Consider the following 18,992-nt stretch of genomic DNA (forward strand, 5'->3'; position numbering starts at 1 on the left):
TACACTGAATTCAATATACAATGTAACATACCTACTTTTGACCTATGTACAATGTAACATACCTGTTTTTGACCTATGTACAATGTAACATACCTGTTTTTGACCTATGTACAATGCAACGTACCTGTTTTTGACCTACGCTGAAGTTCTCACCTCCCTCCGACACATTAGCATCTGAAAATTAAAGTCAAATCTTTCTCAAATACGGTTATCTGAAAGTTTTACAATGATGATACTCACCCTTGATTGAGTAATACTGCTATTACATAATACAAAATGATATAAATTCTATATGAAAATCTCCAGCAGCTAATAGTTTTCTACACAAGTGCAACGCATCTGCAGAATCTACCATGCAAACTTTCTTCTGATTGAGTTTAGTTACCAATGTTTCAATGATCTCTTTCTTCAACAGTCAGACCTTATCATGAAGTCAAGTACAAAATGAAGGACCTGCTCTAGATTTCCTAGTATATCAGTAAGCTCTGCTATAGATTACTTAGTTTATCAGGAAGCTCTGCTATAGATTACTTAGTTTATCAGTAAGCTCTGCTATAGATTGTCTAGTTTATCAGGAAGCTCTGCTATAGATTACTTAGTTTATCAGGAAGCTCTGCTATAGATTACTTAGTTTATCAGTAAGCTCTGCTATAGATTGTCTAGTATATCAGTAAGCTCTGCTATGGATTGTCTAGTTTATCAGTAAGCTCTGCTATAGATTACCTAGTATATCAGTAAGCTCTGCTATAGATTATCTAGTTTATCAGGAAGCTTTGCTATAGATTACTTAGTTTATCAGGAAGCTCTGCTATAGATTACTTAGTTTATAAGTAAGCTCTGCTATAGATTGTCTAGTTTATCAGGGAGCTCTGCTATAGATTGTCTAGTTTATCAGGAAGCTCTGCTATAGATTACTTAGTTTATCAGGAAGCTCTGCTATAGATTACTTAGTTTATCAGTAAGCTCTGCTATAGATTGTCTAGTATATCATTAAGCTCTGCTATAGATTGTCTAGTTTATCAGTAAGCTCTGCTATAGATTACCTAGTATATCAGTAAGCTCTGCCATAGATTATCTAGTTTATCAGGAAGCTCTGCTATAGATTACTTAGTTTATCAGGAAGCTCTTCTATAGATTAGGGCTATTCCAGAAATAAATACATGGGGGGGGGGGGGGGGGGGTTAGGGAGGCACCTTTTGTGTATACCAAGCACCCATAAAAAAATAAAAAATTGCCCCATGACCCATCAAATTGATAAAACTCATTTTACAATGACCCATCTAATTAAAAAAAAAACCTAACCTATTTTCATGCAACCTTTGATACATTGTGCAAATATATCAATGCGAACTCTTTATAAACATAACACATCAACTTTCAATTTTTTAAAACATATTCAAACATTGTCAGCTTAACATATCAGCACTAAAGGTAATTCCAAACTAATGACTAGTTCTTTAGACTTTTTGCTCAAATTAGACACAAAAGAGATTTATTTTTTTTGCACTATAAATTTCATTTCTGTGAATGAAGCCTAAATTATGATGAAAGGAAAACTTATGTAATTTAAAAATACAGGAAATTGTGTTCTTTAATAGCAAGCCATCAAACTATTTTGATTTAAAATTTTAGATTTTAATACTATAAAATGAAAGCACACACAAAAAATATTTAAAGAAACTCATATGCTTTAAATGCAGTGGGCATTTACAAAGAAAACGTTAAAGGCCAAAAAAACACTTAAAAGATTGGGAGTCCAAGCGATGCTATTATCATGAAATGGGTATGGATATGTTTTTCCACGAATCGTTCGTCTTCTAATGGAGGCCTCTATATCACCATCACACTGACTGATAAATATAACGCATCGGTACCCTCACATAAATCAACCAAGGTTTGCCTATTTTTATTAGAAAACAGAATACCTATTGATTTAAAAATATTCCCAAGATCGATGCACTGTAAACTGTAATAATCTACAGAGTTCGCCGCCATCACGTCCCAAGGGATCCTACTAAACGCGCCTCTAATTTGAAGAGTGCCGTAATGGAAATAGAAAGTTATGCACTACAAGTCGAATAGTTCCATGTTACTTCCGATTTCGAAAGCAGCATTTCGAAAGCACGTTTTCAATTTTCCCTCCGACGTTTTGTAACCAACACAAGAGCGACAATAAAAATATTCTGAAAACTCAACACCCACGTGGCACAAAATTAAAAAACAATATAAACTACCCACTACCCATAATAAAAAAATTTTTAACAGTCCAACCACAGACCAAATAAAATATGAAAAAATACGACCACCCACACAATAATAATAATGATTGGTTTTATATAGCGCCTTATCCAGCGTATGCTGCTCAAAGCGCTTTACAATTATCAATGTACATTATTACCCTGGCAGACCTTATATCAATCTAGAACTTTCTCAGCCTCCTAGGAAGCATACAGTGCAAGCTGCCATTACAGGCGCTAGAGCACTAACATTCTAACAATATCTTTCACTGTCTATAGCCAGGTACCCCTTTTACACTTGGGTGGAGTGAGGAAATTCATGTAAAGTGCCTTTCCCAAGGACACAACGTCAGCCCTGCCGCGGCCAGGACTCGAACCCACGGCCTTTCTGTCGAGAGTCTGACGGCCTAACCACTCGGCCACCAACGCCATAAAATATAACATGCAATAAAATATCGTTTGCGCCCGACAAACATTTGATCATTTCTGGAACAGCCCTTAGGGCTATTCCAGTAAAAAATCTACCCTACCCCAGGACTCCAGGATATTTTAGGGGGTACCACCCATAGAAGCGTTTTCTCGAAAATGGTACCATGTATATATTTTTTCTTCTTCAAAGTTTGGACCTGGGATAGAAGTGATTTAAAATTTAGGATGAAATATTAACAATGAATTATATATTTTTTGAATGAAGCTTAGTTGTAGAACTTGCTAGGCAGTCATGTCTTTTTGTTTCCTGATATTTTTCTTTATCTAAACACAATAAAATGTCACCAGACTGCATTTTCACCAATGCAGATTATGCAGTGGGTGTATAACTACCATAATTCACGAAAAACTTGCAAAAAGCATTTCAGTACCCGGTTTTCCATTGCTATATATGCCACTGTGTATGTGCACAAGTTAATACAATAAACGTATTTTAAAGATCATTGTCAAATGCCTTTCCATTGCTTTATTTACAAGTAAACAGCCTTTCTGTTGCTTTGCTAGTTAACAAATATTCTACTCAGAAAGAAAAAACAACACTTCTAAATGTTTAGTCTTTATTGTTGCCACTCTCTGGACAGTATCCATCTTTGTTCTAAACAAGAGGCCTACAGGCCTTATCGGTCACCTGAGTATTAGTTAAAAGTATCACTAGTCCCAAGGGCTGCTAAAAATTTCCTGTTCTGAACATCTAAGCTAAATTCTAATATTCAGCAAAAGTACATGTATAAAACAAGATGTGTTCTTTAAACTTATATGCTCTCAAAAGAACCTATGCTGATGAAAGGCATTGCATAATATATGTAACATCAACGCAAAATGACTAATTTTGACCTGCCCTAGAGTAAAAACCCTGGGGTTGCAAAATTCACAATTTTGGTACATCCTTTTCTGCTTTTCCTACATATGTATTTAGTTTTTATACCATATCAGCAAACTTCAAGAAGTCTTTCAAATGATAAAGACAATAATCACTATAATAATTTTGGCTCCATCCTGGAACCAAACCCTTACCCACAAGGATCATGAAATTTACAATTTTGGTAAAGGACTACTTACTCCTTCAAAATATCTATTTAGTATCATTTTAGTATCAACAGCATTAAAGAAGATATTATTTAACATATACACTATATATACCAAGTTTGGCCCCACCCTGGAGTCAGAACCCCTACCCTGAGGATCATAAAATTTACAATTTTGGTAGAGGACCTTCCTGCTCTACATCACTATGTATTTAGTTTTTCTTATACATGTGGGGTTCTAGAGAAGAAGATTTTTGAAAATTGGTCAATTTTTGCCCCACCTCTAAGGCCCCCAAGGGTGCAGGAGTCCTGAAATTTACAATTTATGTCAGCCTTGTCCCAAAGATGCTTCATACCAAATTTTAAAAGAATTGTAATGGTGTAGTTATCAAGAAGAAGTTAAAAATGTTCAATTGTTAACAGATTTAATCACTGACCATTTTGGCCCCACCCTAATACCAAAACCCCCACCCCTGGGATCATCAAATTTACAATTTTGGTAAAGGGCTACCTGCTCATTTTAAATATCCATTTGGCTTCAATTTAGTATCAATAGCATTAAAGAAGATGTCTTTTAAATGTTTTACACATAAATACTATATATCAAGATTAAAACAAAATAATCAGTTAATGTAAGCATTAAATATAGTTTGCACTTTTATAAAAGATGACATTATGCCATAGCTTTAGGTCATTAACTTTTATCTTTAAAGTCTTTCACAATTTTATGGATTCTTGCATCATCCATTTTGTTTTTGGTAAAGAGTTCTTGTAACAATACTAAAAAGTCCGCCTTGAGTTTTAATGAGGAATGACACCTATATTTAAAATGATCAGTGAGCAATTGTTTCATTTCTTTCACAGTCAATTTTAAAAGAGGCGAATCTTTAAATTGTTGCATCACCCTCTCCCGGTCTTCTTTTGCTTTCTCTTTGTCCTCAAGTTTTTTAACATATGCATATATTTCCTCCTCAGAGACACCAATTAATTGTGAGATGGGTTGTATATCTGATTGTAGCTCCTCTGGGCTATTCTCAAGGATGTATTTTATGTTCCTTGATGGCAGAAAAAAGTCAGGTATCTAAACAAATTCTGGCAAAAAGCCCTCTGTCTCCCTCATTGTTTCAACAAGTTGAACTGCTTCTTCATATGGTAAGTAATGAAAGTCCGGCAAACGAGATATATCAATTATTGGTTGAATTTCATGACGAAGAACAGGACCATTCCTCCAGTTATCATCAGGACGATATGTAGCAAAGCTATAATGTGTCAGAAAAGAGAATTCAGAACAGTATCTGTGTATGTGGTATGCTGATTTAGAAGCATCTTGCTGTAATTGGTACATGTCAACAAGTTTTTCCCAGATTGGACCATGTGGTTTTAATAGAAAGTTGTTTTCTCTCCTATATAGGTCATCATCAACCTTTAATTTTTTTTTGAATTTATCTTCATACTCTTTCGGGAATACCCAATCACAGGGTTTTGGTGGAACATGGCCATCTATAGTGTCTATTGAGTATGGCACTTTTTGAAGTCGATTGACAGCCTCTTCTCTTGCAAAATTCAGATGTCTTCTGTGAAATAAATTTAATCAATCTTTAAATATAAATCTAAATGTATCAATAATAATCATAATGATGATAGAAAATAAATTTTATTTAAATTGAAATATCTTACATGCACTATCCCATTATACAATGTAGTACACAATATTCCCATTTCTGGTTTTTTGACTCCACAAACTATGTGCACAGTTTCAATGATTTATTTCCACTCAAAATGCACTGAAAATATATTTTGACTATGTATGAAGTACTTTATAATCCTTACCCAGTAACTCTGAAGTCGATTTAGTAAGTGGAAATAATTTATAATGCAGATTACCTTAAAAGTAAAATGAAGGAAATTCAGATTAATAGAAAAAGTTGTTGATGTTTTCAGAGTGTTTTTAAAAATGAATTATGACTGTTGATTTAGATGGTTGAAATTTAAGAACAGGACCAACGTTACTTGTATTTTTCCAAAAGAGTAAACATGAAACGGAAAATTCAGATCTTCACTGAAAAAGCATTTTTTTTAAAAATTAGGGTTGGTCGGGAAAGCGGAAACATACATATATTTTTTGGCACCGTGTAATTCATGGACTGGAGTTATGGAGTAGAGTTTGGAGTCGAATTTTGGAGTCTGAGATTTTTAAAAAATATGAATGGAAAAAGATGTTCAAGAATTTGCATTAGTTTGAAAGTCTTCAATATTTTTGTATGATTGTTGGCTGCTTCACATCTGATTAGTAATTCACAGGAACAATGACCCAGTTAAAATTTATGTTTCTGACACTTAGTCAGAACTTGGGAAAATTAAACCAGAAGTGAATAGATAGACATGATACTGACGAAATAACTACGGTTCTTTGGAAATATTTTGAACATAATTAATCAACAGATTTAGTCTGCCTTACTGGTTGTTTAAATGCAGTTTCATTAGATGTGTTAACAAGCCTCTCAAGAGCTATTAAGTTCAGAGTTTATAGCAAAGAAAGCAATTTTTCGGTGTTACACCTACCGTTTTTCATAAAATTTTAAGAATATTAATTAATTTTTAAAGCTATATGTGGCGTATCTGAGCTTAAAAAATGATATGAAATTGAGCGTAGATATACATGGTATATGTTATGTACGCTAAAATTAAAATTATCATCGATTTTGAACTCGGTGAACCTCTTGTTTCTATAGTTAAATTGACATTCAACTTTTCTGTTGAATCTTAATAAGATCCGCCAGGCGCATGACTGCGGGAAAATACAGAATTAAAGCCATGATGGAAGAATATACATAATATTGTTAATATAGCATAATTTTCTCTTTACTTCTCTCCATATCTCCCTATCTCTTCCTCGCTTTTCTCTCTAAATCTGTTAAACTGCTTGTGTTCGCTGGTCTACCCCTCGTTTTCATTGTTCGCCATTATTGTTGATTGCCTAGATATAGTGTCGTGGGATCAAATTAAGGCGGAGTTATTCAAATATATTATTTTTGTGAAGTCGGTAAATAAATCGGTTATTGTTTTAGATTTTTTATATCTTTGAAACACGATTGATTTAAATTGTGTAATTAACAGAAAAAGTCCTATCTTTATAGAAAATAATAAAAACAAATAGAAAGATCTTTTTCATTTGGTTATCTGAACTTATCAAAAATATATTTAAAATAAGTTATACACTTATACCACTACATAGTAGTGATAGTCCACTCCCTCCCTCAAAAACTTGCACTCTTGCATTCCTATTCTGTAAGCATTCTCTCCCTTGTGCTAACCTAATAATTCTAACAGACAGATGCAATGTAAAATATCTTCATTAAAATGCTGCCTGAGAACAACAAAATCAGCCACGGGTCATATCACACCTCCAGTCAATTAAAGCAAAGTATTTATTGTTTTTGAAACAGTTTATCTTTATTAAACATTGAATAAACTGTCACAGTTTTAGATAGTACACTAATTGACAATGAAAGCTCTATTAGATTACATTAGCTCATAGATAATTTTCTAAGTGAAAGCCCAGAATCCTTACACCCTGAGTAAACTGTCAACAATGACCGTTTAATTTTGATCTATGTGACCTAGTGTTGGGTTAACTTAGTTTTCCGCAGAACAACATGAGTCACCAATATATTGAATGCATAGCAAAGTATATTATTTAAGTAAATGTATATGTGAATTGATAATCTTTTTAAAGTGCCATGTTAAGAAACCAAGTTGATAGTTGCATATTTAAAGTAAACGAGAGAAAAATCATTGAATAATCTTCCTCAATATGGATTATATGGAAATGCATATAAACCATGGAAGTAGCTATTTGAACGAATTTGCAAAAATCAAACAACCTTGTAACATTTTATTAACCTACATTGTACAGCTGTGTGGTCAAAAAACCTATAAAAGTTTTAGCAGACATAACAAAGATGTGACAGAAAGATAAAATTTAGTTTAGGGGTTTTATCACCTTCCAATTATGTGTTGAAAGCAATGGTGGTCATTATTTATGTAACAGTTAAATTTGATTAAAACATAGAATAAACTGTCACTGTTTTAGGTTACATTAGCTCATAGAATTGTTTTCCAATTAAGTGAAAGGTCAGAATACTTCACACCCAGTTTCAGAGATGCTGATTAAACTGTGAACAATGACCATTTAATTTTGGTCTATGTGACCTAATGTCTGGATAACTTGGTTCTCTAAAATCCAAATCATCTGGGGCCACAGAGGGGTAAATGATATTAGCACATGCAATACAAAATTAGATTCCATTGAACACTACTTCTATTAACAAACAAAACCACAAAAGAAATTAATTTAAGTTTTTGCTTGAAAGCAAAAATTAAACTAAAGAAAAGAGAAAAAACAGACTCCAAAATTTGACTCCAAACTCCACTCCAAACGCCACTCCATAACTCCAGTCCATGAATTACACGGTGCCATTTTTAGGCCTTACCGAGGGGGTTACTGGAATCTGTGCAATACCCCCAAAAAAGTGCTATACCCAGAAAAAAGTACACTATACCCAATACTGCGATAATATACACAGGATATCCTCTTAGATGGGTTGAGAAATGGTTATCTGGAAAAAATGGTACACTGAATTGGTACCGTTACCGTTATACAGCCAATTCATAGAAAAATCCAATACATCCGGCGCTATTTGCCGGCGCCATTGCTTGTGACGTATTATAAGGTATACCACGCCCGATCAAATTAAAGACGATGATGTAGTTTAAATGATGGTGGGTTTTTCTAAGTTTATAAATTCAAATATATGTATATTTTTTTTATTTTTTAATATAAGTTGATGCCCCATCACCTGTCATTTTGTCACCAACATGAATTCAATGAATTTTTAATTTTTTTTAAAATTAAATATCATGAATTTAACACCAGTATTTATTATTTAATTATTTCAAACACTTTTTAATCTCAAAGGCAGGCATGAGTATGTAATTTAAGTGATTAAATAATTTTCTTGCAAGACAAATACACACAAATACACACACATACACACTAATATAAATAAGGAAGTTAGTCATAAGGAAAACATGAATTTGAAATTTATTTAAACATTCATAGTTTCCATATGTTCCCAGCTCTAGCCACGTGGAGGCCTCCTTTCTGTAGAGCCATAATTTCTTTTTTTTGAAATGAAAAATTTAAAGCCAAAGGACCAAAATCATGAAGAACACAACATACAAAAATTTAAAACACATAAAACATCTGTAAATTTACATTTATAATTTATTTTTTGCTTATGTTAAATAAAAAATATTGAAACCAAAGGAAACCAAACTATCAAAAATATAAGAGACAAAAATTTAAAACATCTTTAGTTTTACATTTACAAACAAGAATTTCATTGGCATGTCATTTTCTGCTCATGTTAGATAAAAATATCAAAACCAAAGGACCAAAACTATAAATACGAGAGATAAAAATTAAAAATACACGAAACATCTTTAGTTTGTTTTTTAAATGAAGCAATGAAATATTTTAGGACCTTGACCATAAAAAGAACAGATCAATAGATGAAAAGAGATAGGAATATAAACACTTAATACTATAAAAAATATTTCAATATTACATAATTATAATTTTTTTTAAAAATAAAACAATCCGTTTCATATAAAAATCATTAAGATTATATATTTCATTACGATATCCTTGTTTGGGAAAAAGAGGATGCCAACAAAAACCATTACAACAAAACAAAAAAATAAATATTTAGAGAATTTTAAAAGACCATATGAGATTCATAATTGAAAAAAAAAACATTTGTAACATTATATTAGCATAAAAAAAGTTATGCAGTTAAAGGCCAGAACATATGAACATTAAAATTAACAAAATGCAAATGGAATGGGTGAGTAATAAGCCTGAAAGTAACCCTACTCAAAGTTCTAACCTACACAAGATCAAGCTGTATTCAGTGGACACACCCGTCTGGCGGGGTAGGAATAAACCTGAAAGTAATCCTGCTCTAAGTTCTCAAAATTTACTACATTATAATTTAAAAAAATGAATATGTAGGTTAGAACTTAGAGTAGGGTTACTTTCAGGCTTATTCCTCCCCCGCCAGACGGGTGTGTCCAGTGAATACAGCTTGATATTATGTAGGTTAGAACTTAGAGTAGGGTTACTTTCAGGCTTATTCCTCCCCTGACAGACGGGTGTGTCCAGTGAATACAGCTTGATCTTGTGTAGGTTAGGAAAAAATTCAGTTGTTTCATTAAATGTTTGTAATTCTATGATAATGTTATTGTACAAATATAGTATTTACATTTTTTTATCTAGTGCATTTTTATGGCTTTGGTCCTTTGACTTTAATACTTTCTTTTTTACAAACAGAAAAATTGTATTATGTTAATGAAATACCATAGATTTTTTGTGTAATTTACATTGTTGTCCACTACATTCTTTATGGTTTTGGTTATTACGCTTCACTAATTTTATTTCACACAGTAGAAAAACAAATTATCAACAACTGAAATTGGTTAATGTTAGTATCACAAAATTTATTTATTTTTGATATAATTTTTTTGTATGTTCTACTCTTCATGGTTTTGGTCCTTTGGCTATAAATTTTTCATTTCAAAAACAGAAATTATGGCTCTACAGAAAGGAGGCCTTCACGTGGCTAGAGCTGGAAACATATGGAAACTATGAATGATTCAAAAATTCATATTTTTCTTATGGCTAATGTCCTGATTTGTATAAATATGATGGTGGTTACAAAGTGGTAAATTGTTTGCTTATTAAAAAACCATTTTATTATAGAGCAATGCATTGAAATCACTGACTTATTTATGTATCATTATTTCTTTTTTTTCCCCTCATTAATATACATTTGACTATATTCCATATAGCACAAAGAAATTAATATTTCTCATCAAATCATACATATTTCATGTATACAAATAGCAAAATACCAAATGCCTGAGGTGTCATTGGAGGTTTATATAGGGTTTCAATAAACAGGGTCTTCTGTCAGTAGTTGTGTATACACAAAGGGGTGTTAAACAGGCTACAGTAACAGGATATGGGGGTCATGTGTTGGTAGCTGTGTATACACAATAGGGTGTCTTCAAAGAGTCAAGTTATATCATTTACTTTCAATAATTAATGACCTTTATTGGGATTAAAAATATGATAAATGAAATCAATCACTTCTCAGCATTAAATTTAACTATATAATTCATTGAAAACAACTGTGATATCACAAAGCTGGCTTGTTTCTTGTTGTCTGGTGTCTGAACAACAGCTTTAGTGAGCATTTTTGTGACTTTTAGTCCAGTGAGGTTTTGTCCCGTGACTTTTTATCCTATCTAATCAAAAGTCATCATTGTGACTTTTTATCCTATCTGTCCTATCTAATCAAAAGTCATCATTGTGACTTTTTGTCCTGTGACTTTTTGTCCTACGGATTTTGTGACTTTCTGTCCGTAATCTAAATAACATTATACAGATTTTTAGCGGAATTTTATACTTTGATGCATATATTTTTTCTTTGAGCAGTCACTTACAATTCGCATCTTACCGTTCAACCATCTCATGCTTAAAGAAAAAAGGTTTTAATGACTGATCCATACACAAATAAAGGGATCAGCATTATGGCCTTCATGAAATGGCATGAAATTCTCATCGTTGGATAAAGCAGAATTATATATATATATATATATATACATACATATATATATATATATATATATATATATATATATATATATATGTATATATATATATACAGTGAAACTTCTACAAACCGGCCCCTCAGAAAACCGGTTCTCCCTGAATATCGGCCGATTTTCAAAGTCCCGGCAGAAACCTTAATATTTCCTTACAAAGAAAGTCTCACGAAACCGGCCACCCCTGAAAACCGGACATTGGCCACTTTTTAAAGTACAATTGTTAACAAACATGTGTAATTTACCCTTATAATACCTGCCACTATTTGAAGACTAGAAAATTTTGGCCAGAGGGGTGATTAAGACTGGCCAGGTGTGAAAAATGACTGCCTTACTGGCCAGGTGGGAAATTATCCACTGGTGGTGTGAAAAACACCAGTGGCCTCTATAAGTTCTTTAGTTTACCTGTGCTGTCCAGGGTGCTAATTGGTGCTTATCTAATCCAAGTGACCCTTTCAAATTTCAGTAGGAAATGTTATAAACAGATATGCACATATTGAATGACTACAATCAATACGCCATATTGTACCATGGATATAAGTGGTAGTTAATAAACAACAAACCCATGACTGTTAATGATAATTTTCAATAGATAAATAATTTTTTGGAGGTTTCCATAGACTTAAAATTCCTTAAAAAACATCACAATTAAAATTATATTTTTACTACTCTACTTTTCAAAAACGTCAAAATAAATTTGTTAACGATATAAGCAATGGACGTAAACAGAGTTTTTAAAGGTAAGAGGAATTCCAATAATAGGCCTCTGTATTTTCTTTATGTACCCTGTTATAAATTTTAAGTTAAAATTAGATGATTGCAGCAAGACTATTTCTGGTAATAATTACCTGTAGGTACACGCGGTCTAGTTTGATCTCCACCGATAATTGATCATAGATCCCCATATCAAAGTGAGCAGTACCTACTCTGTGTATTAATTGCAGCATTCAAATGGCTATGTGTTTGTTTTGTTTATTAAAACATAAGCCGAAATTCTACATAAATGCTGTTAGTCTACAGATTTTTATACCTATATCAAATGCAGTTTTATTTAAACGGAATGTTTTCCATTATTTATGCATGTCAATGTAAAAATGTTTATTCATGTTTAATTAGTTTTAGTGCTATAAATTGAAAATAAACATGTTAGTAAATTATTTTGTTTTATTTCCAATAGTGAAATAATAGTCCTTGAACACCATACTATATGGTTTGTGGTATGTCAATGAAATATCTAATAAAAATTGAGCTGAAATGTCTCTAAATGCTAAATTCTCGGTATACCGGCCACCCCTCTAAACCGGCCGTTTTTTTCGGTCCGACAGCTGGCCGGTTTAGAGAAGTTTCACTGTATATATAATACATAGTGTTTAGCTAAAACTCAGAATTCTTTTTATGCTGATATATATATATATATATATATATATATATATATATATATATATATTTATATATATATATAGATAGATAGATAGATAGATAGATAAATTCTCAGTTAATGTACACAAATCTTTATTCTGAAAAAACAATTAAAGAATTCCAAAACTGTCCTTCTATACTTATTCATATTGCTAAATGTTTGCAGAAAAGACAAGACAAATATAATTATATGCATGTAATTATAATGCGTTTCATTTTTTACACAATGTCAAACATAAGCACCCTCAATACCAAGTAAATTAACACAATGTACGCTTCGTTGAGATCATGTATTCATTTTTGAAAGGTGATATTGCATTAGTGTCTCTATCAATACGTATAATGTCTGATACGAAATTATGCTGCCAGAATATTGAAAACATCAATGGAAACCGTGTTAAGATATTGTTGTCAAACATTATAAACTCAGACATAAAGGAAATCATACACATTCTAGAAACCTTAAGTGTCTGCACTCGTGGGGTTCCAAAACAGATAACGCACACATAACGTACATTTCACGTTTGCAAAACTCATTTTCCATACTTAATTTTGGTATATATGTGTGTGTGTGTATGTGTCGACTTTCCGCTCTGTTGAGTGACATTTTCTGCAAATATGAATAGAGATGAAATTGTCTATATGGGGCTATCATAATCATCAAGTATAACTAGTATTGCCTTAACAATATATCCGTTGACCAGGGGGTATCATCGTTTTTCAAAGGAAAGGGGGTCGGAATCACAAATTGAAAGTTTATTGGCTTCTCAAAACATCTTGACAAGCAGAAAAAATGGTGGATAATTTTTTATATAAATGCTCTATCGTCTTTATTCACAATTCTCAAGCTATAAATCGTATTTGTAAAGGATTTGATAGGACCACATTGAAACATCATATCTAATAGGAAAACCATCATTTACAACTGATATTTCATACAACATTTCACGTTCCTTCAATCTAGAATTGCTAACAGACGTACGTGTATGTTACAAACAATATATATTAATGTTTGGAATATCTGACACTATCATTCTCTGACAGTGGAAATAATGTATCATGATTGACGGAATGTAAAGTTCGATCTTCAATACAATTGAGTAGTTTATGATATAAGAAATGTACGTTACAAAATATAAGGTGCATCCCCCCATAATGTCGTAATTATATGTAGTCAGAATCATCATCTACAATTTCAGAAATGGGAACAATATCGTCTAAAAATTGGCATATCCATGTTAAATTTGTTTACATCACCAGATTTCAAAATCAGTGATCTCGTCAAACTTGTATCCAATTACTAATTTCTGCATTGTTTCTGATTTCATTAGAATCTTAAACATAAATTACTTCAAAACCACGCGGTCATATACTTTGTGCAAAGTTAGACAAATTTTTAACACAATGTCGTATGATTTGGTAATGTATGCTAGTCAGTAATGCAGGTTTCGAACAATGCATTGTTGCTTAAACAAAGGTTAAGGACATTTCATAATTTTTTATATTCGATTACAAATACGCAAGATGAATGAAACGTACAGTATTTCATGTTTCATGTATTATACTATTTTCACCAGGCATATATTGCATTGAAAAACTCGTTTTTTCAAAACATGAAATACTGTACGTTTCATTCTTATCCATACGCTAAGAGAACACAATATGAAAATTTGGATAAATCAAAGGCTATATTCTCTTTTAAAAAATGAAACCTATGGATCGGCGACATGACTTTATAAGATACACATTTACAGAGCTCCAGTTAATTTTTTATCACAAAGAGTATTTATCCCCTGATTTTCTAATCAATGAGTATTTTGCTTTTCAGAAGAATTCAAAAGTGTATTTTTTTAATTTACTGATTATCGTTGTTCTTTTGCACAGCACAGAAGATGTCACCAGATAAACGATACTTCTTCCGTTAAACTTGAACTTAAAGTTTATACTAAAAGGCCGCTCCAGCTATTTACGGAGAAAATCCTTTGTAGTTCTTTAATTTAAAACTATTCATTGTCATTTGAAATTTGATATTTATCATTGATGCATTAAATTTGAATATGTCAGACATTCAAGTCACATGATTATGATCTAATTTTGTATATCATTCGTCCACGATCGATAATACATGGGTTTTTTTCCCTGTGCTTTCGACCGCACAATAACTCTTTAAGAAAGAAAGTATAACAATTAGGAATATATAATAGTGTTTTGAGTTAACTCTTCCAATTTTTCAAAATTGTGATTGTCATCCAAATGTATTTCATAGCGCTAAATATCATGTATGATCAATCCCTGGGCTAACCTCACTTCATATGAATAGATAATTCATATTTATATCATACTACATGTATCACAAATACGCGGACTAATAAGCATTACTTTGGGAGTGTAAAGCGTATTTTCTGAAACAGTTGGGTTAACTTATCTAATATATCAGGTTGTTAATTTAAATCCTGTCTACAATTAGTATTTCATGTATAAATGTAATTATAGATGTGTGCAGTGCAGAAGTGTTAACTTTGCCAGTATCAGTACCTCCGAATGATTGTTATTTATTTTCATTGTTATAATTAATTGCTTGTTTAACCTGTGGTGCATCCCCCCCCCCCCCCCCCCCCCCCCCCCCCCCCCCCCCCCCCCCCCCCGCGCTAAATAAGCAATATACATAGCTTATAGTGTCATCTTACATTAAAAAATAAAAAATTATACATATACTTGAATTTATAAACTTAGAAAAACCCACCAACATTTAAACTACATCATCGTCTTTAATTTGATCGGGCGTGGTATACCTTATAATACGTCACAAGCAATGGCGCCGGGTGTATTCGATTTTTCTATGAATTGGCTGTATAACGGTAACGGTACCAATTCAGTGTACCATTTTTTCCAGATAACCATTTCTCAACCCATCTAAGAGGATATCCTGTGTATATTATCGCAGTATTGGGTATAGTGTACTTTTTTCTGGGTATAGCACTTTTTTGGGGGTATTGCACAGATTCCAGGCACCGTTACCGAGGCGAGGCACATGTCACCTGAGCTAGACTAGTTGTAAACAAAATGATGACAAAACAGTAACTGACAGTCAATCGCTTAACTATTCATCAACAGATAAATGCTACACTGTAAAATTATATCGCATACCTTTGAATGTGTCTACGTATGCATGTAGAGCATTTGCTCTCAACCACGAGGCTGACGAGCACACCTCCACCACGCTCCAGTCCTCCATCTTTGTTTCCGATTTGAAATCAGGATCGAGATTCTCTCCGCTCTCTAGCAAAGAAGTCCCCGAAGTTTCCGAGTATTTAAAACGTTGTTCAACGCATAAACTTTAAAGTAAATTACTAATAAAAGTCACGGTAAATCGGTAATGTTCATAAACAGGGATAGAAGAGATTTTTAAAAATGGTACCATGGATAGAAGCGAATTTTACACCAGGACAACCCAGTATAGAAGCGATTTATTCAGAAACTCCACCAGGGATAGAAGAGAATTTTTTTGTTGTCCAGGGGTGGGGTAGATTTTTTACTGGAATAGCCCTTACCTAGTTTATCAGGAAGCTCTGCTATAGATTGTCTAGTTTATCAGGAAGCTCTGCTATAGATCACCTAGTTTATCAGGAAGCTCTGCTATAGATTTCCTAGTATATCAGTAAGCTCTGCTATAGATTGTCTAGTTTATCAGTAAGCTCTGCTATAGATTACCTAGTATATCAGTAAGCTCTGCTATAGATTACCTAGTATATCAGTAAGCTCTGCTATAGATTATCTAGTTTATCAGGAAGCTCTTCTATAGATTGTCTAGTTTATCAGGAAGCTCTGCTATAGATTGTCTAGTTTATCAGGAAGCTCTGCTATAGATTACTTAGTTTATCAGGAAGCTCTGCTATAAATTATCGGGAAGCTCTGCTATAGATTACCTACATGATCAGGAAGCTCTGCTATAGATTACCTAGTTTATCAGGAAGCTCTGCTATAAATTACCTAGTTTATCAGGAAGCTCTGCTATAAATTATCGGGAAGCTCTGCTATTAATAGATTACCTAGTTTATCTGGAAGCTCTGCTATAGATTCTTTCAGCTGAACAGTCTCCAGTGCTGCCCATAGCTTCTCATCAGGAATTTCACCTTGAGGATCAAGATTGTATCTGTAAAATTCAAAAAAAAAAAATTTGATTTATTGTACTGATTTCGTATTTTTGATGAATAATTCTACGTATGACTTATCTATTAATTTTTCATAGTTACAAAGATGTATCTTCCTTTTGCGGAAGCACGAGGGGTGATCAAAAAGTTTGCAAATCTGTTACCATCTCTAAATCTACATAACCACAGTTCAAATCAGAATGAAATTTAGCACATAAGCATAAATTACATAGCAATTTGTGATACCTTTGTGACATCACAATGTGAAAATGAAAATTTGTAGATGTAAAAATGAATGATTCAGTCGTACTTCAGCAGAGAAAGATTATAAAGTTCTATGTAAAACTTGGAGAATCCTTTATGGGAATCTAGTATGATGAGTATGTGGCGATAAAGGCCCTGTGGACATTCAGGTTAGAATAGGTCCTCGGTACCCCTTGCTTATCGTAAGAGGCGACTAAATGGGGCGGTATTTCCAATGAGACCGCAAAAACTGATGCAGAAGTGCATTAAAGCTGGAGTACAGGCACCTAGCTTGCTTGAATTTTTTTTTTTACCGCTAGTATATAAAATAAAGAAAGGTCATAAACTCCAACATCTATTTTTGACCCCTCCTTCCTTCAGAAGCTTTCTATCGAAATAAAATCTGCAATGTTTTTCTGGAACATGAGAAACCCTCTTCTTGTTCCATACCAAATTTAAACATCATACTTGGCGTAGTTTTTTTTAGATGCGCCCAGAAGATTTTCACTTTAGAGCAGGTCATACACTTCCTGGCAGGCAGATCTCAACTTTTGGTATACGAGTGAACACACTTCATGACAGTGTTCTGACTATCATTTGCTTAAATTCATTCAAAGGGTTATTGAAAAAGATCACTTACAGTATACCTGTGTTAATGAATGAAAGGTGAAGATAACAAACAGTGATCAATCTCATAACTCCTATAAGCAATACAAAACAGAGTTGGGCAAACACGGACCCCTGTGTATACCAGAGGTGGGATCAGGTGGCTAGGAGGAGTAAGCATCCCCTGTCGACCAGCCACACCCGCCGTGAGCCCTATATCTTGATCAGGTAAATGGAGTTATCCGTAGTCAAAATCAGTGTGCCAAGAACGGCCTAACAATCAGCATGAAACATGTCAGACAGCATTTTACCCAATGGTAGGTTGCATTGGCAAACTAGATCGTTATAACGACCATAGAATTTGCGAAATGCTGATTTTAAACGAGACTGTTGGAACCACTGCACCATCAACTTGTTTGTCAGTAGCCAGAATCCATTCTAGAGCCGTCAGTGTAATAAAATTCACTCCTCGTTTATATGTTATTTTCTCTTGTTCTCATTTGAGCTTCATTTGCTTGGAGCATATTTTGTTTTTTCTGTACATCATTTATTAACAGTTTTCTTACTTCTGAACGTAATCTGTCCCTTTACCAAACAAATAAGTTTATTTACCTACTAAGAATTTTTCATAAATCAGTATTTTCTGTTTAGATAAGTTATATGAAAGTTTACGTATTAGGTGATGCTATTATGAAACCAACACTTTTCATCCTGTTAACATTATTGTCTCTATTATTTGAATTATTTACGTACTTTCACTTTTCATCCTGTTAACATTATTGTCTCTATTATTTGAATTATTTACGTACTTTCACTTTTCATCCTGTTAACATTATTGTCTCTATTATTTGAATTATTTACGTACTTTCAAAGCCAAACTGAAAATGCCTTTGTTTAGACAGTTTTATGTATGGCTGAAGGTCCTAAAGTCGTGCGTGCCCAGTAGTCATGCGCCATTTTGTTTGTTGTCATTGTTGGGGCCCGTGCCTAAATAATACGTCACGAGGGGCTGATTTTCGAAGATAGTTAAAGAGAGCATCCATATTTTTACATTGAGTGAAATATGGGAAGCAAACATGAAGGAATGATAA

General features: G+C 33.1%; 1 protein-coding gene across 6 annotated transcripts in view; it reads right to left on the reverse strand.

Annotated features, from left to right (window-relative positions):
• Positions 1-18,992, reverse strand: part of LOC125669878 (ATP-binding cassette sub-family C member 8-like) — a 78,118-nt gene that overhangs the window by 3,340 nt on the left and 55,786 nt on the right. For 3 of the 6 annotated variants that reach the window (XR_008796095.1, XR_008796093.1, XM_056141092.1), the window contains 2 exons: positions 16,951-17,054; positions 3,270-5,325 (listed from right to left, as the gene is read on the reverse strand). Coding sequence is in view for 3 of the 6 variants with exons in the window: in XM_056141092.1 (XP_055997067.1) it covers positions 5,315-5,325; positions 16,951-17,054 (115 nt within the window). In the remaining 3 variants the exon portion in view is untranslated. Of the gene's footprint in view, positions 1-124; positions 175-3,269; positions 5,326-16,950; positions 17,055-18,992 lie in introns of those variants that run through there. The other 3 variants (XM_056141085.1, XM_056141088.1, XR_008796094.1) reach the window with 2 other exon arrangements.

This window comes from Ostrea edulis, chromosome 1 (genome assembly GCF_947568905.1).
Source record: "Ostrea edulis chromosome 1, xbOstEdul1.1, whole genome shotgun sequence".
NCBI classification, from domain to species: domain Eukaryota; kingdom Metazoa; phylum Mollusca; class Bivalvia; order Ostreida; family Ostreidae; genus Ostrea; species Ostrea edulis.